This window comes from Synchiropus splendidus, chromosome 14 (genome assembly GCF_027744825.2).
Source record: "Synchiropus splendidus isolate RoL2022-P1 chromosome 14, RoL_Sspl_1.0, whole genome shotgun sequence".
NCBI classification, from domain to species: domain Eukaryota; kingdom Metazoa; phylum Chordata; class Actinopteri; order Syngnathiformes; family Callionymidae; genus Synchiropus; species Synchiropus splendidus.
The window spans coordinates 23,228,685-23,256,646 of NC_071347.1; the positions used below are offsets into that span (position 1 = coordinate 23,228,685).

A 27,962-nucleotide genomic window follows, 5' to 3' on the forward strand; every position below is an offset into this window, starting at 1 on the left:
TGCAGTGGAACAGTCCTCTCATGAGCAGATCCTCGCAGACACGCACACGCACACACACTCGGCGCGCAGGTCCAGCGACGGAGCGGAAGGTTGTGCAACAGACAGCAGGAGGCCGGTGGTGGTGCGTCAGCCGCTGTGAGGAGCAGAGCGCAGGGATGGAGCTGGACCACGGAGCAGCCTCCGAGGACCGCGCTCGCTCGGGATAAACCACTTATGGACGCATTGGATTAGAGGGATTCCGTCCATTGTTTCTCTCCGCAGAGAGTGAGCTGAAGCGCTCCGACATGGTGAAGCCCGGGCTGTGAGCTGCCGTCCGACTCCGGGTGGTCTGGTCTCAGAGAGGGATCCACTTCAGGCAGGGGGGTAGGGGGGCTGCGCCGGTGGTCTGGTTCCGCTGGGAGCACGCATGTCTGAACTTCCGGCGCGTGGAGGCGGAGGCGCGCTCAGGTAGGCGAGAGTTGGCGGGCAGCGGTGGAGGATGGCGGCGCCGGGCCTCCCGGGACCGGGTCGGTGCCAAGAAGCCGGCGGGAGGATGGTGTGAACGGCAGCTCCTTCGCCCCCACGCTTGGCTCCTCGCCTCCTTCCACCTTCTCTTCTTCTTCTGAGAACATCAGGTGGCAACTGTTGGATCCAGTCCTCCCCCGCCCCCCTCCCTCCTCTCTCTCCTCCACCTCCTCCTCCTCCTCCTCCTCCTCCACCACCTCCTCGCCCTCCACCTGGAGCGGACTCAAGCTGTCTGCCTTCCTTCTCCCTTTGGTGTTTTCTTTTCTTTTTGTCGCGGCTTCAGAGGAATCGCCAAGACCTGTTTCATGCATGTCCACTGGCGGCAGGTTCAACTTTGACGATGGGGGGTCTTACTGCGGCGGGTGGGAGGAGGGCAAGGCGCACGGCCACGGCATCTGCACGGGACCCAAGGGCCAGGGCGAGTACTGCGGCTCCTGGGCGCACGGCTTCGAGCTGCTGGGCGTCTACACCTGGCCCAGCGGCAACACCTACCAGGGCACGTGGGGCCAGGGCAAGAGACACGGCGTGGGCGTGGAGAACAAGGGCCGCTGGGTGTACAAGGGCGAGTGGACGCACGGCTTCAAGGGACGCTACGGCGTGCGGGAGAGCACCGGCATGAGCGGGAAGTACGAGGGCACGTGGAACAACGGGCTGCAGGACGGGTACGGGACGGAGACCTACTCGGACGGAGGTGAGTGAGCGCTTCGCCGCGGCCGTGTTTGCTGGGGTCACGAGGTCAGGAAATGCCAGAAGTGGTCAGGAGAACCCAGGCTCTGGAGAAGTTATGGAAAGATTCCACAGAAAGTCCTGACCCAGCTGTGAGTGGAAGCTCCAGTCCACAGCAACCCCTCAAGTCCCACACATCTCAGTTCGGGACAGGTTGTCCGGGGTCACGACCTTCAACTAAAGTCCAGTGTAGAAAGAGATTCAAGCCAAGGACTGAAGGGTCGTGTCCAACAAAGACAGGACTTGTACCAGGTCTGCAGTGACGGGTTCACCACCACCACTTCCTGCGTGTGAGGTGGCGACTTTTTCCGTAAGCACCGATGTTTGCCCCCCAACAGACACTTTTCAGGTGTCAGGTTTTCCCCTCAGAACTCAGATTTATGAGCTTCTTGAACTCACCAGCGGCTGTGTGTTTAGCCAGGGCGGATACAGAGGAAGTTGACCTGAAGAACTTACTTATCTTTACGTTTTGGCTGTCCATTATTGTAGCTGTTTTTTGCCCCTTTTTTCTTCTTTTCTGAGTTTCTGAGTGTTCCTTTCTGCAGTCTGCTGCTGTAGTGGTGAGAGCTGCTGCGATCGGTTTCCAAAGATGTCTAGTGTAGTCAAACGTGTCAGGATGATCCAGTTCCACGGTTCTTTTCTCTCCACCTTGGGCCAAGTCTGCTCTCTTTAGCCACGAACAGGAAACACGCGGGGCCACTCGCAGCGTCTCCATCTCTCGGAGCTCGATTGATAATACTGGTGTGCTCTTCCACGACGAGGCAACACAAGCCAGACATGAGGGCTGGGGGTCAGAGGTCAGAGGGTTTGGTCGAGTGAGCGTGTAGAACTACATGTCACAGTGCCACCAGGATTTCACTGACTTTTTCATCGACTGTTGGGGACAAACATGCCAGATTTTGAGGCAGAGTTTTGAAAAATGTATTATTATTATTTATCGTTCTGGAGCAACATGACAGGAAATAAGGAGATTTGCAAATGAGCTTGGGAAACCTGGTGTCAGTTTTTAGCCTAAAAAAGCTGCAACGATTTTAACTGAATATAAATAAATAAATGTAGATGCTAAATAATAAATGCTGATGAAAATAAGTCCATCTTCATGATGCTGATGTTCGGTGAGTAGTTTCTGGGCTGTTTTGTTCCGGAGCTCCTCACGAGGGCGGAGCCTGACGGAGGTGTGGATGGGGGCGGAGTCTGAGAGCTAAAGGTGTGTGTGAGCGGCTCAGTTAAACAGTAGCTGCTGATCTGTTCCACAGGCTCAGAAACAGGCTGGAGAGAGGTGGAGCTGGAGGTCGGCCATCTTTGTTTACGTCCGTGTTCGGGTGACGCTGCACTAGTCAATTCTGCTTTTGACTTCCCTCTATTCTTCATTTCCATCATGGGGATTTGGACATTTAGGATTCAGGATCCTTTGCGTCTGAGTCGCGACCCTTGGCGGCAAGATTCCAGGGCAAGTGTGAGTGTTTGGCGTCGCACATGACTCATCTCAACAGGGAGGGAGGGCATATGATGCCGCACATGCTGCGGAGAGGGGGCGGGGCCAAAGGAGACTCAGGTGCTGGGTGAAATTGGCGGGAAAGTTGTGGTGATTGGGCAGAGTTACACCGCCATGCAGAGCTCGCAGGGATTGGTTGGAATTGCGTTGATCGGTGCGATCGCAACATCGCCATCTGATGGAGGGAGAGAGTATAGTTGTCACGTTACATTTACCTGACTTGAGGTTCGGAATTGTTTGTGGTAACTTCAGGGGCTCAGAGGTCGGGGGTCGAGGTCAGGGGTCAGGTCAGGCCTGAGGAAGGGGTTAGGGTGAAGTTTGTGGTTACATGTAAACAAACACTTGAACAACACAACAACGTTGATCATGCAGAACATTTGAAAAGTCACCAGTGTTCTCACTTGTTTCGCAGTCACACTGATTCAGTCCGGGTCTGACCACACACACGCACACACACACCATATGGATTGTGAGTATAAATAGCTACCACACGTATGTAGATGCTGCATGCACAAATGCACATGCAGTAGAGGAAGTGCAGCATGCGATCAGTTAAAGCTGCATTATGCAACTGGACAGCGACGTGGACTTTTGTGTTGAGCCCCCCGTACACACACACACAGACACGTTTGTCCTCCTGTCTTAGTGAGGACCGTCGGTGACATACATGAACCCTTTCCCCAGCCGCGCACCCTGAACCTCACCATCTCAAACACCTGGCTAAACTGAACCAGGACTCTGAGCCAAACTGAAACTTTCACCCTCAAACACTCACACACACTCCCACACACACTGGGACAGGTTTAGGGGTTGAGCCAGGACAGAGAAGCAGACAGGTGGGTGGAGGGGGGCGAGAAGAGGAAGAGATTGATAAATGGATCCATTAGAAAAGCAGGTTTTCATGGCATCAGGAGAGCGTGCGACCCAGCAGCTCAGGAACCCACGTTCGCCTGTCTCCTCCAAACCTGACCACTTCAATGAAGCATTAACAAGGGCCCCAAACAAATCAGTTTATTTTCTGCTTTTATAAATGGGCTTTCTCTCTCCTGTCGCCACGGCAACGGCCGCACACAGGAAGCAATTTTAGCTCACAACTCATTGGATTTGCTTGAATTGCTCCCACTTGTCGGAGCAGCTGAGGTCCAGGCGGAAGGACGTGTTGGACCCGGGTGTGAGTTCAGGGCCCACCGTCTTCAGTAGTGGCTCTTCATTTCTTCTCACAGGAAGACACACGTGACTCTCTCTTCCCTCATTTGAGAGTTCTGAATGTTCTTTTTACATTCGTATGTTTCATATTTACTGGCTGGTGTTTGTCCTGGTGTTTCAGTTCAAACTCACCTTTTCTGTCAGTAGAGCAACAGGTGTTTACAACTGTTTCAGAACCTCGAGTGTTCAGTGCAGACATGTGAAATAGAACACGTTACTGTAGATGTAACTTATGATTGACTTTAGTGGAGTGCCTTCATCTCTGACTCTGCCTGAGCCTGTAAACACCATGACAGTCATCATGACTGCTCTGTTGTCGCCACCCTGCCTGCACTCTCTTCTTCACCTCCATCCATCACTCTGATGGCTGACCCTCAACACTGACTCCCTCTGCTCCCTCATCTTCACTCTTCATTCTCAGTGCCTGGCACCGTCACCAGCAATCTGCTGAATAGCAACGAGTGCTAGCACTGGAATTTCCCAGGTTCCTTGAACACACCTCAAACAGAGGAAGATGTTGTCATGACGCGCACTGGTTTGTGTCGATGAAAGAGCTACGGTGCTAGCACCAGGAGTGTTAGCGGAAATCATATTTGATGGTTTGAGCGAGGCGAGTTTGACAGCCGCTCCTCTCTGTGGAAACAAGTCTTATCGCCTCAATATGTGATGCCATTTTCATGAAAATATTTTCACAGCTTAGAGTTGATTTGCTCCACTAACCAAGTGCATTTCTGAGTGTAAGACGACAGGCAGTCCTCCTCCGGGCCCCTCTTGATATCGCAGCATCACAAATATTTGGCTGAAATCGGATCATTTAACTTTCACCTCATTAACTTGACTGCAGGTAATGTATAATTCACCTGTGAAATCCTGATTCATAAAATGCACAAGACCGTTTCTGTTTCTTGAAATAAAAGCAGCATTTTCCGTCCAGCTGCACCTGCTGTCTCTCAGAAAGCCCTCCTCTGTCTTCTTCATCCTCCTCTTGTGTTTGTTCTCCTCCCACCTCTCTCTCTCTGCTTCCTCCCTCGCTCCTCTGCATCTCCGCTCGGTACAGTAGCGTTGCCACGGCAACGCACACCGACGTGCAGCGGGTCAGCGTGTCACTAGAGACCTGCTAGCTCGCTGCGATTGGCCGGCGAGCCGGCTCCACCTGACTCCGATTGGCTTGTTTGGCCTTCCGGGGCTAATAGTGTTTACTGAGATGAGGAGCTGAGCTGACTGATCATCACACACACACACGCAGAGAAAGAGAGAAAATGAGTTCCCAGAGAAAAGACAGAGCAGTCCTCATTTTAGTGAAAGATCCAGTGAATCACAGTGTGAGGCAAATTTCATTATTTCTGCATGTGTGTGTGTGTGTTTCCCCTCCAGTGTCGGCCACGATGAAACTGACCTAAATGTCGGTGGAAATCTCCGACTCTTCCTCCTCCTCCACTCTGATGTGAGCATTTGTCAAAGGAACACTGTTTTGTTCCCCCAACAAAATGAAATCAACAAGTGAGGCCGCGTCCCGTTCAGATCAGACGGAGTCGTAAATATTGAGATTAGAAGTGGGTGCAAACGGACACGTCGCCGATGCACGAGCACACTGTTCATGGTGCACAGGGTTTCGGCTTTGATTCTGGCCAGTTTGGACTCTTTGGTCAAGGCTTGGGCTGGTGACACATATTGACTATCAGTAAGATAGATAGTCACTTATTTACAGTCCGTAGTTATGGTGCTGGTGGTGACACTATACTCTCGAGTCTTTATAAGAGGCAAATCAGTCCTTTTTAACCATTAATTACCAGCCAACATGCTGCTACTACACCTGTGAATAAGTGGCTTGTTTATAGTCTTGGAGACTTGGGTGGAGGAGCGGAGTGTTCAGAAGTCTGTGTCTCTGTTTAAGGCCCTCATGTGTGCTTCAAATGAAATAGCTATTTGGAGTGTGAGATAGAAAGTTATGCATGTTTTTAATTGCAGACGTTTTGAAGATGAACTCATCTCTGCTGATGATGAACTCGTGGAGTCATGAAAGCCTTTCTCGTTCGGTAAAGTTCTGCTTCCGTCAAGGCTTCAAACCGGCAGATCCCTGTTCAGCTGGAAACACGCTTGAAGGGGAATATCTCCAATGTGTTGTGTGGAGGAGGAGAGAGCTGCTGGTGTTCCACTGCCATTGTTTCATCTCTTCTCACTCCGACACCACACGGAGATGGGCTTGTTTTTCAACTCTCGCTGCTAAAATGTGCTCAACAAACTCAATCAGGTTTAATAACATGCGGGATGGAGTTTTAACGTATGAGTTGTTATTTTTAAAACACTTCACAGCTCTGTCTGAAAAGACAATCGATGTATTTGAACCTATTCAGAACAGCTATAACAGTATTTCCAACTTGCATCAATAAAAAGCCAAATGAGCTTTTTACATACTCACCTGAAGGCATCAGCGTCAGTCGGTGGTCGCTGCTTCAGAGAAACATCGTAGTGGACATCAAAGTCAAGACTGTCTCAGAGTTCGGGAAGAGGATCGTTGGATACAAACGTGGAATAATTAAGGACTCACAACGCTGCGAACCTTCGTGCTAATGCTAGCGCCAGTTGGACTCGGTGTTTGGTTTGGGAACTTGGTCCTCGTCATGAACAAAGCACTCGGCCTCAACACTGACTTGGCTCCAGCAAGTCTTGTTAGCCGGTTGGCGGCGTCTGTCGATCGGTGATGTCACTCAGTGTCTCACTAATGATTTGGAACAACATCGGTGTTCGTTTCCAATTGTGCATCTTCGCGTACCTCACAATGGGAATGTTTGACACGTTAGTGATGATAATACTAACTGAAATAATCGATTGGATAAATACTTTTTCACCGCCATCACCACGCCGTGCTAACCATGTTGGAGGCAGGGGGGGCAGGATGCATGTAAACACTGAGGTGGAGAAGTGTCCGAAACGAGACGGACACTGATCTTCCACAGGAGTTGAAGATGTGAAGAGCAGGACTTAGTCCTTCCAATACTTCGAATTGTCCTAATTGAGATGAAGCTCCATACCTGCCCATGTTCCTCTGACAGCTGGTGTCATTGTTCTTCCTTATTGGTGAGAACCTTTGGTCGTCCATGACTCTCCCAATGTTTTCACAGAGTGACCATTGCTGCGGCCAAAAACACAGTGATAATTGACCATTTTTGTCTTGTTTGGGATCTTCATCGGTCTTGTTGGAAATCCACCTCCCGTGTGCTTCCGCGCATCTCGTGAGAATGACCACCAAGAATCCAACAAGTTATATCCAAGATGTATTCCCTGACAGAGGAGTCTAATACGAAAGCAGAATTCTGGCTCAGCGACGACGCCTGACTTGGCCTCAGCAGAGGTCCGGTGGAGCCACGAAAAACCATCTGAGGCCCTTTATGCAGTTTCTCTACGTGGGCTCCGTCCTCGTCCCATTGGTCCTCCGAGGTGGACGCCAGTCTTGGTCGCTGGCTCCCTCGTAACCATGGCAACGACCACAAGGCATGCGCCCCCGTTCCGGACCCCGGTGGCTCTTATCAGGACCAGCTCTGGAGCCTCCTCCCTCTGACCTTGGACCCTCCAACGTTTCTTCCTCCAGTGTGGTTCACACACTTCTCTCACACACTCAGCCACACTGCCTCCTCCAGCATTCCTGCATCTGTAGACAACTGCTCTATTAGCAGCACAAACAATGCATGATATGACTACTGTAGAAGACTATTCCCATGAATGTGCATGCCTTGTTTGCCTGTTGAGTGCCTCCAACATGGCGACGCGGCGTGAAAACACTCTACTGATGATGCTGGTGCTGCTGAGTCTGATAAAAACAAGAACCTTCCTTTAACAGAAACCATCACTAGAGGCACTTTGTTCTCTAGTGATGGGTTGGGACAGGGTGTGCAACAAATGCAGACAAGGCCCCTCTTCTTCTTCTTTTGCATCTCTTCAGTCACATCACCAGCCGTGCGATGCTTTCAGCACCTTCACACATCTCAATGGGAATCTGAAAGACTGAGTGAAGCCTCTTCACCAGATGACAGACAGATGTTGAGTCATTTGAGCGTAGTTAAGCTTGTCAGAGCACAGACTTGTTCAACATGCCTGCGATGTGTTGATGTATGAGGATTTTGATTTGGCCGTTGTAGTGCTTTAGTGCAGCTCAGGCTTAAATCTATTGGCAACGGTTCCCTGAAAGTGCTGGAAGGTTTTGGAGGAGTGGAAAACACTGCTGTATGCTTGTGTAGAGTTTGAAAATATCCACGTTTGGTGATGTATCATGGTGAAGTGGCTCCAGCTGCACCTTGCCGTTTCACTTATCCAGACTCATGGCTGCTCCTTCTGGGACCCGAGAGACTGGACGTGTTCATTGTTGGATCCATTATTTGGGTCCGACCATCACGACTTTGTCGCATGCTGCCAGCTGAAGCCTTTTAAGACGCTTCCTGGAAGTGCTGCCTGTGTGGCATCAAATAGTTTTATGTTCAGCAGGATGGTGCTGGGAGAGCAAAAGGCAAAGCATATTTTTAAATTGAGGCACTATAAACAGTTTGACCACACACGCATGCATCCTCTCCTCATCCTGGTCCATTGACGGTCCACTCACTTCTAAGACAACAAATCCTCACATGACCCTGCGTCGCCGTCAACAACTGGACAAAGTGCTTTAGACGGAGCTCTGGCTGCTCCACTCGACCTCCTAGAGTGCGACCAGCCAGACTGGCTCTGACATGTGACTGCAGACACGCGCGTCTTCAATATTTCATCACACCAGTTCAGCTCCTCTGCGGTGGACTCACTGCGTCTCTTCTCATGACCTCACAGTCCAGGTGAAGCTCACAAGGTCAAAGGTTTGTTGTGTAGAGGAGAGACGGAGACAGAGAGCGACCAGATTGTCCGGCACCTGTGATGTTGCCGGCGCTTTGATCCACTGCTCTTTCTGTGCGACCACAGTTCGGACCAGCAGGTTTCCTGTTGTGTTATTATTCAGATTATTCTGGTGTTGCTTTTGGGTTTCTACTGCCAAATGATGAATGGATTTGTCTTTTAGGCTCTTTAGCTCTAATCTCTCCGATTGTTACTGGAGTGGTTTTCAGCTTCAGCCTGCTCCTCCGAGTCTGGCACCGTGATGCTCAGACAGAAAAGGTTGGAGTGAACTGTCCTGGTGGCAGATGACATGTGTCCCAGGTGCAGGAGTTGAAGTATCCCTGGCTCTTCATCAGTGAGGAGATCAGTGCTGTGTCTTCCATCGTGAGGACTCGCTCAGAAAGAGCTGAGCGAGTACTTTGTTCCCCTCGCTGTTTTTCAGAGTGAGTGAATTACAATTAAACTACATGTTTACAAAGCTTGAAGTCAATATTCTGCAGTGATCAATTCATCTCATGTCATCAGAACAAAGTCCATACACAGCTTGTACCAGATTCCCTGCAGGTGGTACCATAGAAGGATTTAGAGCTTCTGTTTAGTGAATAATGCTGAAAAGATCGTTTCTTTGTCTGGATTCTCTCTGAGAGAGAAGCACACTCGCCCCACAGAGACCCAAAGTAGATCCACTCTACATGGAGCCAAGGCAGGGGAGGGGGCTCTGGTGCAGACCCCCACCATCATGTCTCAAACTTGACTTGGAAACAGCTGGGTATTTCCCCGGAGTCTGGACCTCTTTACTGCCATCTTTACGACTAGCTGGATAACAGAAGTTATAAATCTATATTCCGAACTAAATGAGCTATGTGCTCAGCGTCTGCTCACTTGATGTCACGACCCGCTGAAGCGTTTAGCCATAGTCGATTACTGTCGACCACGTCGACTAGTCGTAGCTGCTCTAGTTTAAGCTCATGACACGCCGCTGTTACGTAACGGTGTTGAGTGATTTACATGACAATGTAGACACTTTGTCCAAATGCCCTGATCTTTTCAACCATTGACTTGAGGTCAGTAAAGTCAATGTCAAATCTGCAACTGAAAGAAGGTGATAGAAGTTGTCTTCCTATCCTCCTGCTCCCACATTCTTGGTCTCACTCTGTGTCTCCTCTCCACGTGTCCAAAATGTCTGTCCTCCCCAGCTTTGTCTCCAAGCCGCTCCGCATGAGCTGTCCCTTTGAAAATACATCTAGCTTGCTCTCGATCCTTGTGAAAGAATTTAGCACTCCCTCCCCGACTACGTCCTCTAATGTGACCCTGTGGGAACATTAGTCACCCGCATCAGCTGCAACATCTGCGCGGCTTGTTTTAGCTTTCACAACTGTGCAGTGTTAGTGAGCTGTTACTAATGTTTTGGCGGATACTGGCTGTCGAGTGGGCCAAAACTCAGTTGCAACCAGCTAACCTGCGGTTGTGTTTTTAAAGACGAGATTATCTCCATCGGGCTCTGCAGGCTGCTTTCAGCACCATGGAGAGCGACGGCGGAATATTTAACTCTGACTCTCCGCTCGCTGAGGGGGGGCCTCCCGCTTCCAAGAAGTCTTTGGAAAAAAGAAAAGCTCAAACCCAACCCAACCGCTCCATCTGCCCCCCCTCACACTCAGTCGCTGGCATGTTTCTGAATAACTCAAAACAGCAGCTGCCTTTTTGAAGTGTCAAGGTGAACAAGATATTTCAGAATATATCAACTAGCGTCTTGGTGTTTCATATATCACTGCGCAGAAGGATTTGCATGCTTCTAAAAGCCCATTGTTGAAACACATTGATCCACACACTTTCTCAGTCTAGTGCGCTCGACAGAACTAGGATGATGTGTTCCTGACTGAAACTGTGTTGTCTAGGTCTGTAGTTGGGCCGACTTCTGCGCTGGTCGCTCATCCAAGTCCAACCTTGCTGACAGGTCTCTCAAATATATGAATGGAGATTTGTGGTCGATGGAGCTGTAGCATGAACCGGGCCCAGCAAGTCGCCCCCCCGTACATTCGTGTGAACGCTGGGATTATCGGATTGTGGAAGATGTACTCCCGAAATTGTTTTGCTGCACCCATTTTGTCTCTGAGATCACAAATATAACTTTAAAAAACCAAATTAGTACAAGTACTCTGAAGGGTGATATCAGCAGTCTTTGGACTGTGTGTGAACTATGAACATCGCATCAGCTGATCGGACGTTCTCTCGAGTTCATACATGAAACTATTGTCACCTCGTCTTTGTGAGGACTCATCTCTCTGTCCCTCTCACGCACAGCCTACGCGCGTCCACAGGTGAAGCGTCTGTGCACGCTGGAGTGTCATATGGCGGTCCAGCTGTGTGCTGACATGATTAGAAAGGCTTGTCCAGATGTGCTGTCCAGCTGTGTCTAGCAGGCTTTTAGCTGCCGATGCGAGTGCCTGGATGAGGGAGACGTGAGGACGGGAGAGACCGGCCCAGATCCAGCAGCGGCGGCGGAGCAGCGTGACGGTGTCGTAGAAGGAGGAACAGGAAGCTTTCATTGGTCGACGACGCTCGTCTCTGACACTCCAGCCCACGAGGGGAATGTTTGTGTGTGTTTGCGGTAGTGACGGAGGAAATGTGCTGGCAGTCCTTATATGGTCGTGGAGTTTGGTTTGAGCGAGTGAATCAGAGTGCAGCTGTTACATCAGAACCACGGCAGGCGGGATGGACCGCTGCGACTCCGATCGGGGCGCACTTCCGTTTGCCAGAGCGTGTATGCGAAGGGAGGCGGAGACAGAGAGGTGTCCTACTTTTTAGCAAGATGTGAGCAGCGGGAGTGTGTGTTTGTGCGCGCATGTGTGGGTGAAGCAGATCGTGAATGAACATGAATGGATGTGCTGACGACCCTTACGCTGTTCAGGTTTTGTGTCGTGTTTCAGAATTGGTCACTTTGACTCATATGTCGGCCTGTTGAAGCAAAAACACTGAGCCTTTCCTGAGGTGTTTGCCTTTTGCTTCATACAGTGAAAGTCCTCTGAAGTGGCAGTAGTGTGAAGAGGCTGTGATGGGCATCCGGGGAGAGTGTGGTTTTCACCTGGAAAAGGCTGAGATGTTCTGTCCAATTTGGTGGTGAGAGCCCGTGCCGTGGACCAGATCACCTTTATTGTTTGTTTTTTTTTCACAAGTGAGGGAAGGATGGCTAGGATGGAACGGTGCAGGGACCTGAGTCAGACCATGTGCTGGTCAGCCTTGGTGAAGGAAGAGCCATATGGACCCTGTCCCAATATGTCTAGGGTGAATATCAGTATGTGACCCGTATCCCCACATTTGTTGTGCAAAGTGAGAGCAAATGTTCAGTCCAACTCAAAGACAAATGTGACATGTGACAAGTAGTTTGATTGAACATTAAATAAAAGCAAAAACGACAGCAATAATGACGCCACACTTGTTGATCATTTAGAATCACTTGCGACTGCTTTGTGACAACGTTTTACGGATGTTTAACGCTGCTACTTGTCCTTCAGGGACGTTTCAGGGTCAGTGGGTCGGCGGGATGCGACACGGCTACGGCGTCCGTCAGAGCGTCCCCTACGGCATGGCGGCCGTCATCCGCTCTCCGCTCCGCACATCCATCAACTCCCTCCGCTCCAGTTCGGAGCACAGCAACGGCACCGCTCTGCTGGACCGGACCGGCGCTGTGGTCCCCGGCCCTCCGCCGGGGCCCGGGACCCTGTCTACCAGCGTGTCCATGTGCAGCACCGGCAGCAGTGGCAGCAGCCCGGCCGTGTCCCGCGGAGGCTTCGTCCTGACGGCGCACAGCGAGGCCGAGCTGCTGAAGGGGAAGAGGAAGAGCGGCCTGTTCCGAAGATCCATCTTGTCTGGCCTCAAGCTGAAGAAGTCCGAGTCCAGGAGCTCGCTGGCTTCACAGAGGTCCAAGCAGAGCTCCTTCAGAAGTGAAGCTGGGATGAGTACGGTGTCTTCTGCGGCATCGGACATCAACTCCACCATCAGGTAAAGACTCCTTCTCAGGTCTGAAATAAAAACAAGAGTGGCTCTGACTCATTTCAGCACCTTTTTACCCCAAAATGTTTTTCCAAAACGCTTTTGCTTGTCAGGAGAGTGCTCCTGCACTGCTAACTCTTTTGTCTGGATTGGGATGGACTGTTAGTTCCCGATGAAATCAGTCCCGACCGCGGCAATTCGACTCTCATTCTAGCATCAATAAAAACAAGTGCATGGCGTGGCGTGGCTCGCCGGCAAGAGCCGACCTGCATGTGACTGTGAGGTGCGGCGTGCTCTGACAGCTGACCGTGGCGTGGGCCTTATGTCTGGTTTTTGTTTCTCTGGTCATGTTGTGACATGGATCGGACCACACCCAGTCTGGAGTCTTTTGTAATGGACATTATAAATGACCACGGTCATCAAGGAAGAAGGTGACGTCAGATTCTCGGTAGCTGGATTAAGACAACACAGAACACACAGCGAGCAGGATCAACAAGAGGCTCTTAAACTCCCTGGCACAGCACCGGCGCACGTCATTGGCCCGGGGAGGCGCAGATGACGAGAGCGGAGTGTTTTCATGCCAACGCACCTAAAATGTGACTCAACTGTTGAGGATTAATGGCTCCATCTGTCGGGCCGCCCTTTCGTTTGTCCTTAATGGCTTCGCCGGGGTTCAGAAGGTCAAGAACACCTCGAAGGAGTCACAGGAGTTCTGACAGTCCGGAGGAATGTCTGGATCAGACCTCAAACACTCCTCATGAAGGCTCCTCCGAAAGCCCTCGTCCACCAGGGTTGCTGACTGAGACCTTGACCGTCCCTCTGTCTCCTGCCGACACTTTTACCCATCAAGTCCTATCAGTTGTTTAGGGCAGGTTTCCAGGCCGGAGCTGTCTCAGGGCTCTGCTACAGTCCCCAGGATGTGTCTGACTGTTTCAGCGAGTCTGGGCACCACTGTCCCGTGGCAGCTCTCCTTTCAGAGCTGCCACGGGACAGTGGAGTCCAGGGTTGAATCTGCGTCCTGCTCCGCATCGTTGCCTTGACAAGAGCGTCTAAGGTCCCGTCTACAGTCCTCTTTGTCCTTCTAGCCTGGGAGATGGAGACGCAGAGTTGGCCGTGCCCGATGACGACGTGGACGCCACGGCGACGGAGACCTACTGCGGGGAGTGGAAGAACGACAAGCGGACGGGCTTCGGCGTGAGTCGGCGGTCGGACGGGCTGCAGTACGAGGGCGAGTGGCTCAGCAACAAGCGCCACGGCTACGGTTGCACCACCTTCCCCGACGGCACCAAAGAGGAAGGGAAGTACAAGCAGAACGTCCTGGTGAGCGGCAAGAGGAAGAACCTGATCCCTCTGCGGGCCAGCAAGATCAGAGAGAAGGTGGACCGGGCTGTGGAGGGAGCCGAGAAGGCCGCAGACATCGGGAGGCAGAAATCAGAGATCGCCCTCTCAAGGTAGGGCTGTGACCCCGTCCTCCTGCAGGTTTGGGCTGCTGGCTCGCATGACGCCGCCGCCGCCGCCGCCATCGTCTGGAAACACTTAGCTACGCGGTGATTGAGATCAGTGACGGATTAAGATGGGGATTAAGGTCAAAGTGAGGTTAAGGACGTTACAGTACAAGTGTAAAAAGGATGCAAGACTGTCTGGCCAGGAAGTGCACTCCTTATATGGTCATCCTGCGGTAGTGATTTAACTCACTTTGTTTTTTGCTCGATATTGCGACTACCTTCAGTATTTTACATATGTGTTGACAGTGTAGATATGAAGCTAAGAACCCCGCCTCAACTGAAGTACCTCTCAGACAAAGTCATTTTGGCCTGTTGATCTAGACCGGTCTCAGCAGTACACTCAGTTACAGTGACTTGAAATGAACCGTTCCCATGATGCTCTGCTGCCCAGTCCACCCTCCACAGTGGTCATCATCATCTTCATCACTGTCTTCACAGCACAGCTTTTACAGTAGTGAGATCAAATGATCAAGGCCCATTTTTCAATGACGACCTTCATTCTGATGGAGCTGTTTTTATTGACATTTCTTTACTGATCATCATCATTATTTTCCACAAATTCTTTTGGATCATTAAGATTTAAATGACGTTTCTTCTGCATATAAAGTTGAAAAAATGTTTAGCCTCGTACTTCTAATGCTGAAGCTGAAGAATTTAATTTCGCCGGCTCTTTTTCATTTTTTTTAAAACTTTTTCTGTTCTTCAAGTAACAACAGGCTCATAAAACATTTTGCAGTCCTTTAAAGGTTGTGAAAACATATTTTAGGCTTGAAGTTGTAGCTCTTTAGATGGATTGATTTGGCCCCGAGATAGACTAGATGTGACCCCGATGATGGCACAAGCGCGCACACACACAGACACACACACACACGCATAGACACACAGACACACACATACGCACACACATGCACACACGCACGCACACAGAGACACACACGCATGCACGCACACACACACACACACACACACTCACACACACACACACACACACACACAGACACACACACACACACACACACACAGACACACACACACGCACACACAGACACACACAGACACACACAGACACACACACTCACACACACACACACACACACACACACACACACACACACACACACACACACACACACACACACACACACACTAGATAGTGGACGCGCGTCAGCCAGTCACTGGAGCAGAAGACGGGACAGAGCGAGGAGGAGTCACATGGTGTCAGATCCGGTGGTCAGTGGTCCACAGTGGAGCTGTAATCTCTCTGTAGTCGACCAGACCAGTATCTGCAGTCATCCCCTCTAATAGGATTGCTTCTTTACTGATTCAGCTCATGAGCGTCCACAGCTTGAGCCGCTGCCTTCGCCTTGTGCGCGTGCACGCGTGCGCGGCAGCCTCCAGTTTGGCCTCTGCTCTCTCTCTCTCTCTCCCTCTCAGGCTGCCTGCCAACCCTCTTGGCATAATGCGGAAATCTCCCTCCCTCCTTCGTCTCCTCCGCTCCTCATCCTGGACTTTACCTCTGACACTTGTGGAAACACAATGATTCCTCACACTGAACGCACACTTTGTCCAGACTGTACGTGACACACTTATTGACCGTGGCATCAGCGTGAAACGCAGGGACACGTTATTGACCTGCTCCAAGGGCGCGTCAGGCAGCCGATATTATGACCCGCTGGTTCTCTGCTACTTTGTGCTTTTTGGATCTCTGTGGCCTGAACGTCTCCTGGTGTGACTCATCAGCTCTGGTTTGTTGCTGTGGTCCCTACTGTTCAGCCTGTCCACTGGCGGCTGCTGTTGAAGGTTGAGGGGTTGAATCCTGGTCAGGAAGAAAGATTCCAAGGACGATAAACTAGTGTTGCTCTCTAGACCACGTGCAGTGATATCTGGAGAAGTTTCTGATCTCCATAGCTTCTGCAATTGATATGTCAAGTGTATTGGCTGAAAGCTGAATAATTCAGCTACAATTTTGAGTCTTTGTTCATGTCTAACACTGAGGTCCGCTCGCTCCTTCAGCATGAGAGCCTTAGGGTTGAAGTTTCAGCTCCGCTGCAGGTTCCACACACCTTCACTGAACTGACTTCCCCAGCAGAGGCGGTGGAAGATGGTGCCTGAACTTGGCCAGTCGCATTTCACATGTTTGTGTCAGGAATGTTGTTACGCTCTGAATATTTGGTTTCCTGCTGGAAGAGGATTCAAGTTTAGAGCTGCAGAAGTAATACAGATATTACACAATTGTGAACCCAGCTGTAACATCCCGAGTGCGCACACACACACATGGGCTTGTGTCACCCTACTTGTGAGGACCTCTCCGTGCCATCGCCCTGTCCACAGCCCCTAAACCTAACCATCCAAAACACATGGCTCACCTGAACCAGCACTCTGAACCCGACTGGAACCCAGTCAAAATCACCCGGTTACTTTGACTTGTTGGGGCTTGGATTTGTGGGGTCCAGCCAAATGTGTAGTTAATAGGGATTTTATTTACAAGCGCAAACAAGTCCATGCTCAGGTTTTCATATCACCACTCTATGGGAAAGCAGCATTCATTGCAAGAGTGAAGCTCCACGATGATTCTGCTCAGCTCTTTGGCCCAGTTGCAGCGTGCGCCAGACCTGAACTCTTGGTGTAAATACAGGGAGGTGCTGACGTAGTCAAGGCGGTGCACTCCTAGCATCCCGGTCTTCAGGTCCGTACACCCTCAGCAGCAGCAGGAGGAGCAGGGCAGGAGGCGGGTTGTGAGTTGCCTGTTGGCTGAGCCACGCGTGACATCATGGCCCACAAACTCTTAAGTGTTTAATTCGTCTTCCACTTGAGAGAATGGCATCAGACCCGTTGCTTAATTGCTGCTGATCCTCTTTGTTCAAACGAAAACTTGAATCGACGTTCCTGGAAACGGCTTTGTAAGAGTCCTCTTCACTCCTCAGCTCGGATAAGGCGAGGTCAGAGGTCGGCTGCGTGCGGGTTCCTCTCGTGCGACTGGACCGCACACGGACGGTGACTCACTCTGTTTGTTGATGCAGCCATTCATGTCCAGTCACGTGACCCGGTTCCCAGCCAAACACACACACACACACACACAAACTCCATTAGCTGTGATGCAAACCGGAAGGCTCTGTGAGATATTCAGGTATGAGTCATCACCATCACCATCCTCAGCTGGTTCCGAGGAGTGACAGAGATGATGGAGGAGCTGGCCTCCCAGATTAGACTCGGGCAGCGGTGTCCTCCTCTGTCCTGTTTTCGCTGTCCTCCTTCGTCCCTGGTGTCTCCTCGCTCACGTTGTCCTCTGAGGGGCTTCCTACAGTTCTGTTCAAGTAAGAGTTCCTCTGCCTGTGACTTCCTCGCTCATGCCATTTCAAAATGATGAGGAACCTGAATTATTGATGCCACTTTTTAGAAATTCTTTACGTAATCACCAAGTCAACCCAGTTCTGGACGTATGTGCGCTGACTTTCACTTTCACTGGCGTCACACCGATGTCAGCTGACCTCACTTCCTGTTTCTGCTGCACAACTTCAGTCCGAGTCAAGTACGTTTGTAGCTTCAGAGGAGACTTTTAGTATGGACTCAATGCAGCTGTGTGGCTAGAGGGGGTCAAACCTGGTCCACTAAGGCAGGTCTTTTGAGTCAGGTGGCTCACGGGTTAATGAGCTGGTCTCGAGCGAGTCCTTTCCTCCTGAAGAGGCGTAATCACGGTCGTGTAATGGAGGGAGAGTAGCTGCTGATGAGTCAGTCGAGTCAAACTCAAAATACTAGATACACATTTGAGAGACCACAGCGTGTGTCCGAGACGTCCTGTGTGAAGAGCTTGGGCTGATACGTTAAACAAAGCTTGTCATTTGTTTGTCTTACATGTAACTAGCAAAACAAAATAACTGAGTGATTATGAAAAGGATTTGCTGAAAGTTATCATCGTCCCCCCAAAAAAATATTTCAATAATGGAACCAGACGTCATAGATGTCCTGTATATGTTCTGGAGTGTATTATATTAGTATTATTTTCATTTTATAATTGTGATTTATTTATCACATTTCTTTCAAAGTTTTTTTTTTTTTACTTTACGTATGCACTTAAGTAATTATGAAGTAAACAGTGATTCACCGAAATGGCGGCTCGGGGCCTGAGGTTTGTAATGTGGGTTCTGAACTTTTCCTGTGGACCAACGCTCCCTTCTTCTCCGTGGCAGGACGGCTCACGCGCAGGGCAAAGCTGAGGCGGCGATGGCTGCCGCTCAGAAGGCTCAGGAGGAGAGTCGCTTGGCCCGAGTCATCGCCAAGCAGTTCTCACCGTCCTTCCAGCACCCGGGGAACGGTGGGCTCCCTCTCTCACACACACACACAGTCGCATTGAATCATTCTGAAAATTTAATTCCGTCTCAATGCAAACAGTACTTTTGAAGTTGATGATAAATATTCAGCCTTTTCCATCAAGCTTCTCCATGTAGATGTTTGTGATTTGAAGAAAAGAATCTTTATTTCTTTTTTTGCTGGGTTTCCCGGCTCGGCCCCGGGGCCTCCTCCCAGTTCCACGTCTCACTGGGGAGGCGCTCAGACACTCACAACACTCCAGTTTTCTCATGTTGCCATTTAAAGCGCCGTTCTTGCAGCTCACAGGAGCGTGAACGTGACAGCACGTGTGTGTGTGTGCGTACAGACCCACACACAACTCTATGGCTGTATCGCAGAAAAGGTCAGTTGTCAACTTCCTGGCTTCCTGCTGCTGTCTCTCACACCTGTGAAACACGCAGGCAGCAAACACGTCCTCTGACACTGTGGCTCGAGAGCCTCGTTCTCCACGACTCACGCAGAGGCCTGGAAGCTTTCTGTCCTGGAGCTGAGCTGGAGTGACTTCTACCTGTTTGGGGTGTGAACCCGAGAGCAGGAACCTTTTATTTTCAGTTTCAAATGAGGATTTCACGTCTTCATCTCCATGACGGTCGGAGTTCTGTTCTGTATTTTCACACTGGTTAAATGATTTGTTAACTTCTTTTTGTGTCTTTTTTGTGGCTATCTCCTTGTTCAGAAATAACATGGGTATTTTCTGGACTTTAGTCTTTTAAGATTCTTTTTCGGACACTTGCATTGTTTTCAGTGGGATGTAAAGCTTCAGTTCTTTTAAAAACTTCATAACCTTTTCATATTTCAGTGTTTTTGTTGTGCTTTTGTGTAGCATTTGTTTGTTATTGTAAACAAATACAAGTGCAATGATCTTTTACTTAAAACAATCTACGTCTGCTGCTTTCATTCAAGTTGAATTTGAAGGAAAAACATGTTTGTACTCGAGCTCCTAAGAACACATCACTTATTTATCTCAACGTTTGGGTGATTCATGCTCAGCACATTCTTCCAAACTGACTCTGTGTAATGACTGCGGTGTCTCCCTCAGGGATGGAGGTGCAGCGGCCCAAGCGTCAGGTGTCCAGCGAGGTGGAGGGCGAGGGACTGTCCAGCAGCGCCGGCACCGCGGACAGTCCAGACCTGTACGTGAAGAGCTCAGATGACCCGTCCATCGCCACGCCGGACCTCAGCCCGCCCTCGTCCTCGCCGCCACACACGCCGCCGCCGCCCGTCAGGCCGTCCCAGCGCAGCAAGAGCGCCCGCTTCCACCGACAGAGTGCAGTGGACCACAGCGACAGGGGCAAGGATGGAGAGAAGGTCGGCCGACACACCGAGATTCAGGTGTTGATGGAGGGAGGCGGGAAGGAGGGAGCTGTTGATGGAGGGAAGGGCGAGAATCCCAGAGCCAAGACGTGGAGTGAGGACAAGCGGAGGGGGGCGTCGTCAAAAGCTGGCGTGCAGGTGGGCGGACAACCGTCCAGCAGGACCAACGGACACAAACACAGCTCGTCCAATCACAAGCCGCGTGATCACGGCTCATCCAATCACAGACAGACGAAGGGAGACAGGTGGACGGAGACGTCCTCCTCCGCCTCCTGGACTTCAGGGCACAGGGGGGGCCACACGAGGGGGGGGCGACTGCTGGAGCAGGACGAGGAGAAGATGAGCACCTACGAGATGGAGATGAAGCCGCTACAGCCGAGGGACTCGGGTCACAAGCACGGCGAGGACAAGCACGGCGAGGGACGCTCGCACGCCACCCAGCGGCCGCGGCACAAGAACCGCGAGGCCAAAGAGAGCAGAGACTCGGACAAGACGGACAGTGTCCGAGCCGGGGAGAAGCTGGAGTCCCGGCCCATTCGGCGGGACCTCACCCTCTCCCCTCCTCTCAAGTCCTCCCCCATCACCTCCGCACAGCAGGACCTTATGAAGAGCAGGAGCAGCTCGGTGAGTGAAGCGCTTCTTGGCCTGACTCACACTGTTCATGCTGTTTGAGAAATGAAGGTTTTAGTGATGGTTTTATGACTCACCGTTGTCACCCGCTCGCATCACTGACTCGTGTGATGGTCGCCCACATTCAGGCCCAAAAACACTGGGGTCAAACCTTTTATCTTTGACCATCAGCAGTTTTCTGATTTTCTGATAAACGGTTTTGTCTTTTATTTTTTATTATTGAGTGAATTACCGTAATCTTTGGACGATGGAGCGCACCAGAGTATTAGCCAAAGCAGAAAAATACATCTTGTTCATACAGAAGCTGCAGGTTCAGTGGTGCACCGGCTTAAAAGCCCTTTTTTAAACTACTTTTGAAAACGGAGTCCAGCATCCAGTGTGGGGAAATAGCTGAGTGATACGGAGCACCTTGAACCATGCTGCTCTCACAATACGTTGAACACAGTGGGAGAGATTACTGACGAGTGAGAAGGTTTTCATCCGTCAAGTCCAGATCCAGACATCAGAGATGATCAATGAATGGTCTGGTGGTCTCCCAGTCCCGGGCCGCAGCGCTGCACTCCTCCACAACACCAGTCTCCTGCAGCTCCCAGCTGCACACCACAGTGTTGTGGGAGTTTGAGAAGTTGTTTTAGAACCATGTTATCAGCCCAGACAGCCATCAGACCCTTCACTGCCCGGCATCCATCATGTTGGTGTGGAGTCGCGCTGAAGCCCACCGTCCGTGGAGAGCTTCCCGAGACAAAGTGCAGCTCTCCAGCCGGGATTAAGTCCGCGGCCAAAACTTGGATTTTTGTGCCGAAGACTGTCATGCTCCTCCTGTCCGTCCCAGACTCAGGACTGAGTCTGGGACGGACAGGAGGAGCATCACTGTGTGCTGCAGCCCTGTCAGGAGATGTTGCTGCCGTTTCTTCATGTATAGGACACACATCGAAGTGTGCGAGTCGTTGCGCAACAGATACACTTACTGCATTCAGCTGAGTCAAACAAGTCTTTGTTGCTGCGCTCTCTGCAGGACGTGTGAATAAAACATCTCGCGGTGAGTCTCCAGATGAAAGAGCAGCAGCTGCTCTTCTTATAGAAACACTAGCAACTGATTTACTGAGAATGAAGGTGATGGGTGATGCATGATTTGTACTGGAGGCGTGTGTGTGTGTTGGTCTCTCAGAGTGTGTCGTGTGATGGACCTGCACAAGTTACTGGGCTGGACTCCAGCCCCTGTGACCCTGCGGTGGATCGTCTGAGTGTTGCGATGCAGGAAGGCCGGAGGGGAAAGTTTTATAAAGGGTGTTGAAGTGGTACACAGCTTTTCAGAAGGCAAACAAAACACAGGAGGAATTGTTTCTTAATTGATCCTTTAGGTGCCACACTTTTTTTCAATGAAACATTACACTTTTACACTATTTCACTTGTTAGAGATGATGGGGTACGGTAAAAAAAAGTGTGACCCAAAGTTTGAGACGGAATCAATTCACTCATCTATCCTGTGAACTGGGGGGTCACTGGGCGGCCATGCTGAATGACACAACTTTTACACACGTTTATCTTATCCTCTGGAGATGCTGTCATTCACTTCAATAATAAAGGGTTAAACTCTCTGTATCAAGCACTAGCCTGGTGGACGAGGAACAAATGAGTTCATTTATAGGAACATTCTGGGTCACCTTCTACAGCCCGGGTTTTTTAGCCCATTTTGAACTGCATGGACTTGACTCGGTTAAATTCTATGGGCCTGCGTTCGACTGAAGGCCTCCAGTTCCCTGGTTTGGTCCCAAGCTTCAGCAGTCACATGGGCTCACTTGTGGTATTAGGGGAAGGTGTTACTGAAGCTGCTTGGTGGAGGTTTGCGCTCTCTGAGTGCATCATCATATTTTTTAATATCTATAAATATGTATTTCTGACAGACCCTGGTTCTTTCCTTTGTGGTGTTTAGTCAGATTTCTCTCTCTTTTTTCCTCTCCTTTTTTTGTGGCGGTTTATTGTAATGGCTCTTTTGATGTATTTTTTTATTCAGTTTGGTCTTTCTGTTCCATGGAACTATGTCTCCGTGACTTCAGTGACGTGGCCCTCTGAAACCTGTCAATACACACGTGACCGGTCTTGACTCAACAGTTGGCTGCGTGGGACAAGTCTCCTTCCTCCGAGAGCGTTTGAGAAACACTCGCTGGCGTGAGTTCCACCCCAGTCTGGTGGAGCATTGTCTCCCCGGCGTCTGCTATCCGTCGTGTCATCGTCCCGCATTGATTCGCCTAAGAGGATTTGCGTCCCGCTGTCAAGAGAGCGCGCCGCCTCCCTCCGTGACACGACACACGGAGATAATCCAGCGGGAGAGCCACTCAGTTTAACCTTGTGAAAGAAAGGAAGGCGCCAGCAGCGAGCCGCAGCGGTGGATTGGAGCTGCTGTAATATCATTTTTTGGCCGCGTCTCGACGTCGTGGTCGAACACGCTAATCCTGGATGATAATGCGGTGGCGGCACGAGCAAATGAGAGCCGCTGGAAAAGCAGCAAACTAAACTGTTGGACCCAGACGAGTGCTGAGCTCATGAAAGCTTTATCTCTCGCTCTGGCGCACACGCACGTGCACACCACACACGCACAGGCATACAACTGGCTGCCTCACACGGTGGTGGTCCACAGTTCACTCTGGGGTGGGAACTGACCTGGTCTGTAGGCGCTTCCTCCTCAGTTAAGAACACCTCTCTCACACGCACACACTCTCACACATGCACGCATACTTCCCATAGTAACAGCAGATTGGAACCCAGCCTCTTCCTTGTTGCTGCATGCTGATTGGTTAAGAGCAGCTCTGTTGCTAGGGAACAGCTTATGCCTTGCTTCAGCAGCAGCCAATCAGAGCATAGATGTGAGCGACAGGGAGGCGGAGTGAGTGAGTGAGTGAGCGTGTGTGAGCGAGTGTGTGAAACTGCGGAGATGCTGTGTTGGAGAAAGATGCGATCACACACTGATAAAAATGTTGGAGGGACGCAATAGAAAGTGCTGACGCTGCTGTAACCTGATCTGAAACATGGCCGTTACTCAGCCACACACTCCCATCGCTGGCTCCCTGGATACGCCGCTGGAAGTAGAGCTCTAAAATGAGTCATTTTCGCTGATCATTTGGGCCATTTCAACATGTGCAGCGCTCGTGGAGCTCAGCGAGAGTGAGCCCAGGTTTCACTTCACTTCAGCATGATCACACAGAAAACCGCCTAGCAGTGCTTCTCCTTCCTGCTAAAATGTCTTCAGACTAGAGTCTAAAAGTGGCTGAAAACAAAACTGGCCGAGTTACATTTTACTCTGTAACTGTTTTGGCGATAAAACCTGGTCAGGAGCCTGAGAGACTTTGGCCCACAAGGTCCGCCCCTGATCCAGTCTGTAGAAAGCACGTAACAGACAGGAACAGCGTGTGATTCACTTTAACTTAACTTGAGGGATTTGCTGTGTTGTCCATGAGAGTCCCTGACCCTTGAGTCAGAGTCCCAACTGAGTCACTTGGTTGTATAAATCTAGACTACGTGTCGACACCGAAGGGAGTGGGAGGAGTCAATGAAGGGCGGTCATGGAACCAGACTGGGACCTGCAGTGTGAGCGCTTCTCACTGCCTGGGAACATCCACTGATGTGACTCTGGAGTCCCGGCGGTCCAGGCTGGGATGACTCAGATGAAATGGAGTTCAGCGGAGAAACAATGGGCTCTGTGGTGGCAGGATGATCCGTGATTAAAGGTGTTGCTGGTGTCAAGAGCTCTGATGGAGCGATTGCTGCGAGAGTGCTTCAGGAGGTTTTGGCAAGAGCAGCGCAGCAAAACAACACGAGGGATGTTTGTTCTGAGATTGCTCTCTGAGCGCGTCCCTGCTGGTGCAATGGAATTCAAGCATCTCACTGATTAAGTGACAAACTGAATATAGGACAAGGATCGGTGTTTAACTGCCGCTGCTCTCCAGTGTTCAGTGCCGTGAGAGCTGTCGACAAGATCGCACAGAGAGTTGCTCTCCGACTCCCTCTCAAGTCTCGGCGCCGATCCTGCCCTGGACTTCAGAGGAACCGAGGGAGACTTTGGGGAGGACTTCAGGAGATCCACTGTAACTGGACCAGACTTGAAATGGACTTGTGTCAATCAGACTCCAAGTCAATGGACCCTCATTCTGAGCCCAGGTTGTAGGTCAACACTGATGCAGAGGCTCTTTGTTGTCTTCTTTATGTGAGTGAACGTCGGGGAACTCAGCGGAGTGGTGGTCCGCTTCAGCCAGGTGGTCTGCAACTCTGCCCTTCACCGACTGGAACTCGCTTGTCAGCCAGCATCTGCTGAAGTGTCATCGCGCAGGACGCTGACTCGCCACCAGCTCGGAGCCAAACCTCTGACCCACATTGTCACAGAGAGTCAGTGCGGCTGCACAAGATGGTATTCATCTCACTTATGTTGTGGTTCCGAGGCAACAGTCGCCGCGCCCCGACCTCTACACGCCATTAACCCCACCAGGGCCCACATCTCAAAGAGCCGTCGGCCTCCAACAACCACCGGGAGCGAACACGCCATCAGATCTTTTCATCAGGGTCTTGACTTGCGTTGAGGTCAGACTTCAGTCAGCTTGATTGAGGAGTTGCAGGTTCTAGATGCGGGTTTAACCCGAGTCAGTCTTGGGATAGTTTCCGCTTCTGAGCTTGTGCCTGGAGATCCGGGTCAAGTGAAGGTCCGTCCTGTGGGTGTGGCTTGCGTTTAAGCAGTCTGAGGTGAGATCACCGCGCTGCAGCATCAAGGTAAGAGGGTCGTGATTGTCCCCCTACTCTCTGAAGCGGCTTCCTCATAAGAACACATTGGATTTCACAAACCAATCTGCTTACTGTGCTTCTCGCTCCGTCACTCTGGCGGCAGCGCCGTGTTCTCGGCCGTGAAAGTAAGAGATGATGGTTCCCTCCTGGATTCAGTTCTCAACTAGGGACTCGGGGGAGGGTCGAAGGGGTCTTCACAACATTTCTGGAAGGATTCCACACATCACACACATGGTCCAGGTCCACGGGCATAACTATAGAAGGAGTCACCGCAGTCACCAACTACCCCTTCAGTCTAACGTTTGCTCAGAGGGACACCCTGGAAAGGTCTCCATGTCATCACAGGACCGCCCCAAACGCCACAGCTCACACCAGGCCAGGCATTTTCAGAAACAAATTTTTTAAAAAAATCTACACCCTGTAATAACCGTCATATTGTGTTTGATGTTGTGTTTCCTTTCTTGCTACTCCATTGGTTCTCCTTGTGAAGATTCAGTAATGTGATGTGACCCCGCTTCAGCCTGCTCCTGGGTCGTGGGAGGAAACCAGAGTGAGCAGTGGAAACCCTCACCGTCCCGATTTGGCGGTACGAGGTTGCACCCCAGCAGCGGCTTCTCTTGCGTAAGCCGGGGTCGCGACATTAACGGAGAAGGTTTCGAATCCATTAATCCCTGTCACTATCAATATGCTGATAAAATACATGAGATTTTGTTTGCAACTTTAAGCCGCATTAACCTTCTGACCTCTGCACGAGAGACGCAGCGCGGGAACCTGTTTGACTCTCCAGGAAGAGTTTGACAGGAGTGTTTTTCTGAGGTGGGTCTGTGGGGACACTGACCTTTAACCCTTCAGCTGCTGAGCCCATCACAGTTCCAGTTCTATTGGAGCGCTCACCTGGGAGCGGGCGGTCCTCCTGCCGGAGTCCTGGCTCCCACCGCCATGACAGTCATGTTCCCGGCTCTAAACCCGTGAATCTCCCATCACACCCGGAGGCTTCACGCCTCACCTGCTCCCAGGTCTGCTCCACCGCTGGGTCATGGCCCACACTGGGGCGCATCACTTTAATATCTGAAGTGTCCTCTAGATGGCTCTGTCGAGCAGATGACTCCAGGAGTCACAGCGATCCTCAGGCTCAACAGGAAGTGACTCAAGTGAGGGCCTCCTGTCTTTGTTGACCTTTTTCCTCTGTGTTCTTCTCTAACTTTTTTTTCCCTGCGTTCTTCGTCATGGTCCCGTTTCACTAAAAGTGCTCTCTCCGCGGGAGCATCTCTATCCGTTTCTCATAGTGCTTTCTCATAGTAGTCTTCTTCTGTGGTCATTTCCTGTCCACAGGCTGCCCACTTTCATCCCCCATCATGTCCCTCCTCCATCTCCAGCATCCTTCCGTCCGTCCTCCCTAACTGAACCACATGCCCCTCGGGTCTTCTACTTTCGGGTCACTCTTCATCTCTGACTCTGGAGTCTCTGAACATCATGACCCGTGAAGCTGCTGCTCTGAGGTCACAGTTGTCTCTTGTATAACCGGCCAATGAGAAACTCTGACTGCAGCCGAAGGATCTTTTCTTTGTCCTGTAGTGGGTTTCAGTGCAAGTGCTGCTGAGGCTGAGTGGATCCGGGGACTAGTTTTCCTAATACGTTGCTGTGCGTTGAGCTGTAGCTGGTTATGCAAATGTGAGTGTATGAACGCAGCTTGTGTGTCATCACCGACGCTCTCCTCCTCTCCTCTCCCACGCAGGCGTACAGCTCCGTCCTGGTCGCCATGGTGATCCTGCTCAACATCGGAGTGGCTGTTTTGTTTATCCACTTTTTTATTTGAAGACTCAAGCCAGTGGGCAGTCCGAGCCCTGCACGGTCCCAGCGACCCGGCTGCGCCAGTGAGACCATCCCCAGACTCTTGGTTTTCTTTGGTTCGCCGCAGATCTTTAACTTTTGATTTCACTTTCACTATGAACTTCTGTTAGTTTGTTTGGGCCCACGCTGCGCCCCCTGTCGTCCTTGGTTGCTCTGTGCGCCTCACCCTGCAGGGGTGTTGTTCCTGGTGGCTTGGGGTGTGAGATGGAGGCGTGACCACACACACACACACACACACACACACTCTGGCAGCACGAGGAAACGATGAGACACAATTGATCAGATGGTTTCCTCCTCATCTTTATCAAGTCAGTCTGAAGTTTCTCACTCGCCTGTTGGCTTGAGAGACACGGTGAGGTCTCCTCCTCCTCAGGTCCACTTCTCTCTGTCGCGTGTGTGTGTCCCTCTCACCTCCACACGACGTCGCCATCAGGAACAACTTCCAGGAGTCGGGAGGAGGCTGCTCACACTTCCCTCCGTCTGGAGTTTGATCTCTTCCTGTGCCGTTCACACGCTGAACATCCTTCTTTGTTTGGGTCCGGACTGATGGAGGTCCAGGAAGTGAGCGCTGTGTGATGCCCTGCTCCAACCTGTCAGCCCGCAGCATGCTACAGCATGCCAAGCGCTCTCTCTCCCTCCCCCTCTCTCCCTCTCTCCTCCTTTCTTTCTTTCTGGGAAGTACTCTGCTTTTTGTTTTGGAGTTCTGTGGAGAAAATAATGAAAGTGTTTGAACAAAATGGGACTCGTGTTCTTCATTTCCGCCACACTTC

The 27,962-nt window shown here is 51.0% G+C and overlaps 1 protein-coding gene across 1 annotated transcript; it reads left to right on the forward strand.

Moving 5' to 3' along the window:
* Positions 1-13: 13 nt before the first annotated feature.
* jph3b (junctophilin 3b) lies at positions 14-27,923 on the forward strand. Its single transcript, XM_053886549.1, has 6 exons — positions 14-1,195; positions 12,298-12,784; positions 13,861-14,226; positions 18,468-18,592; positions 19,667-20,565; positions 27,077-27,923. The coding sequence occupies exons 1-6, from the start codon at positions 814-816 to the stop codon at positions 27,155-27,157; spliced, it is 2,340 nt and encodes a 779-aa protein (XP_053742524.1). The 5' UTR covers positions 14-813; the 3' UTR covers positions 27,158-27,923.
* Positions 27,924-27,962: the final 39 nt, after the last annotated feature.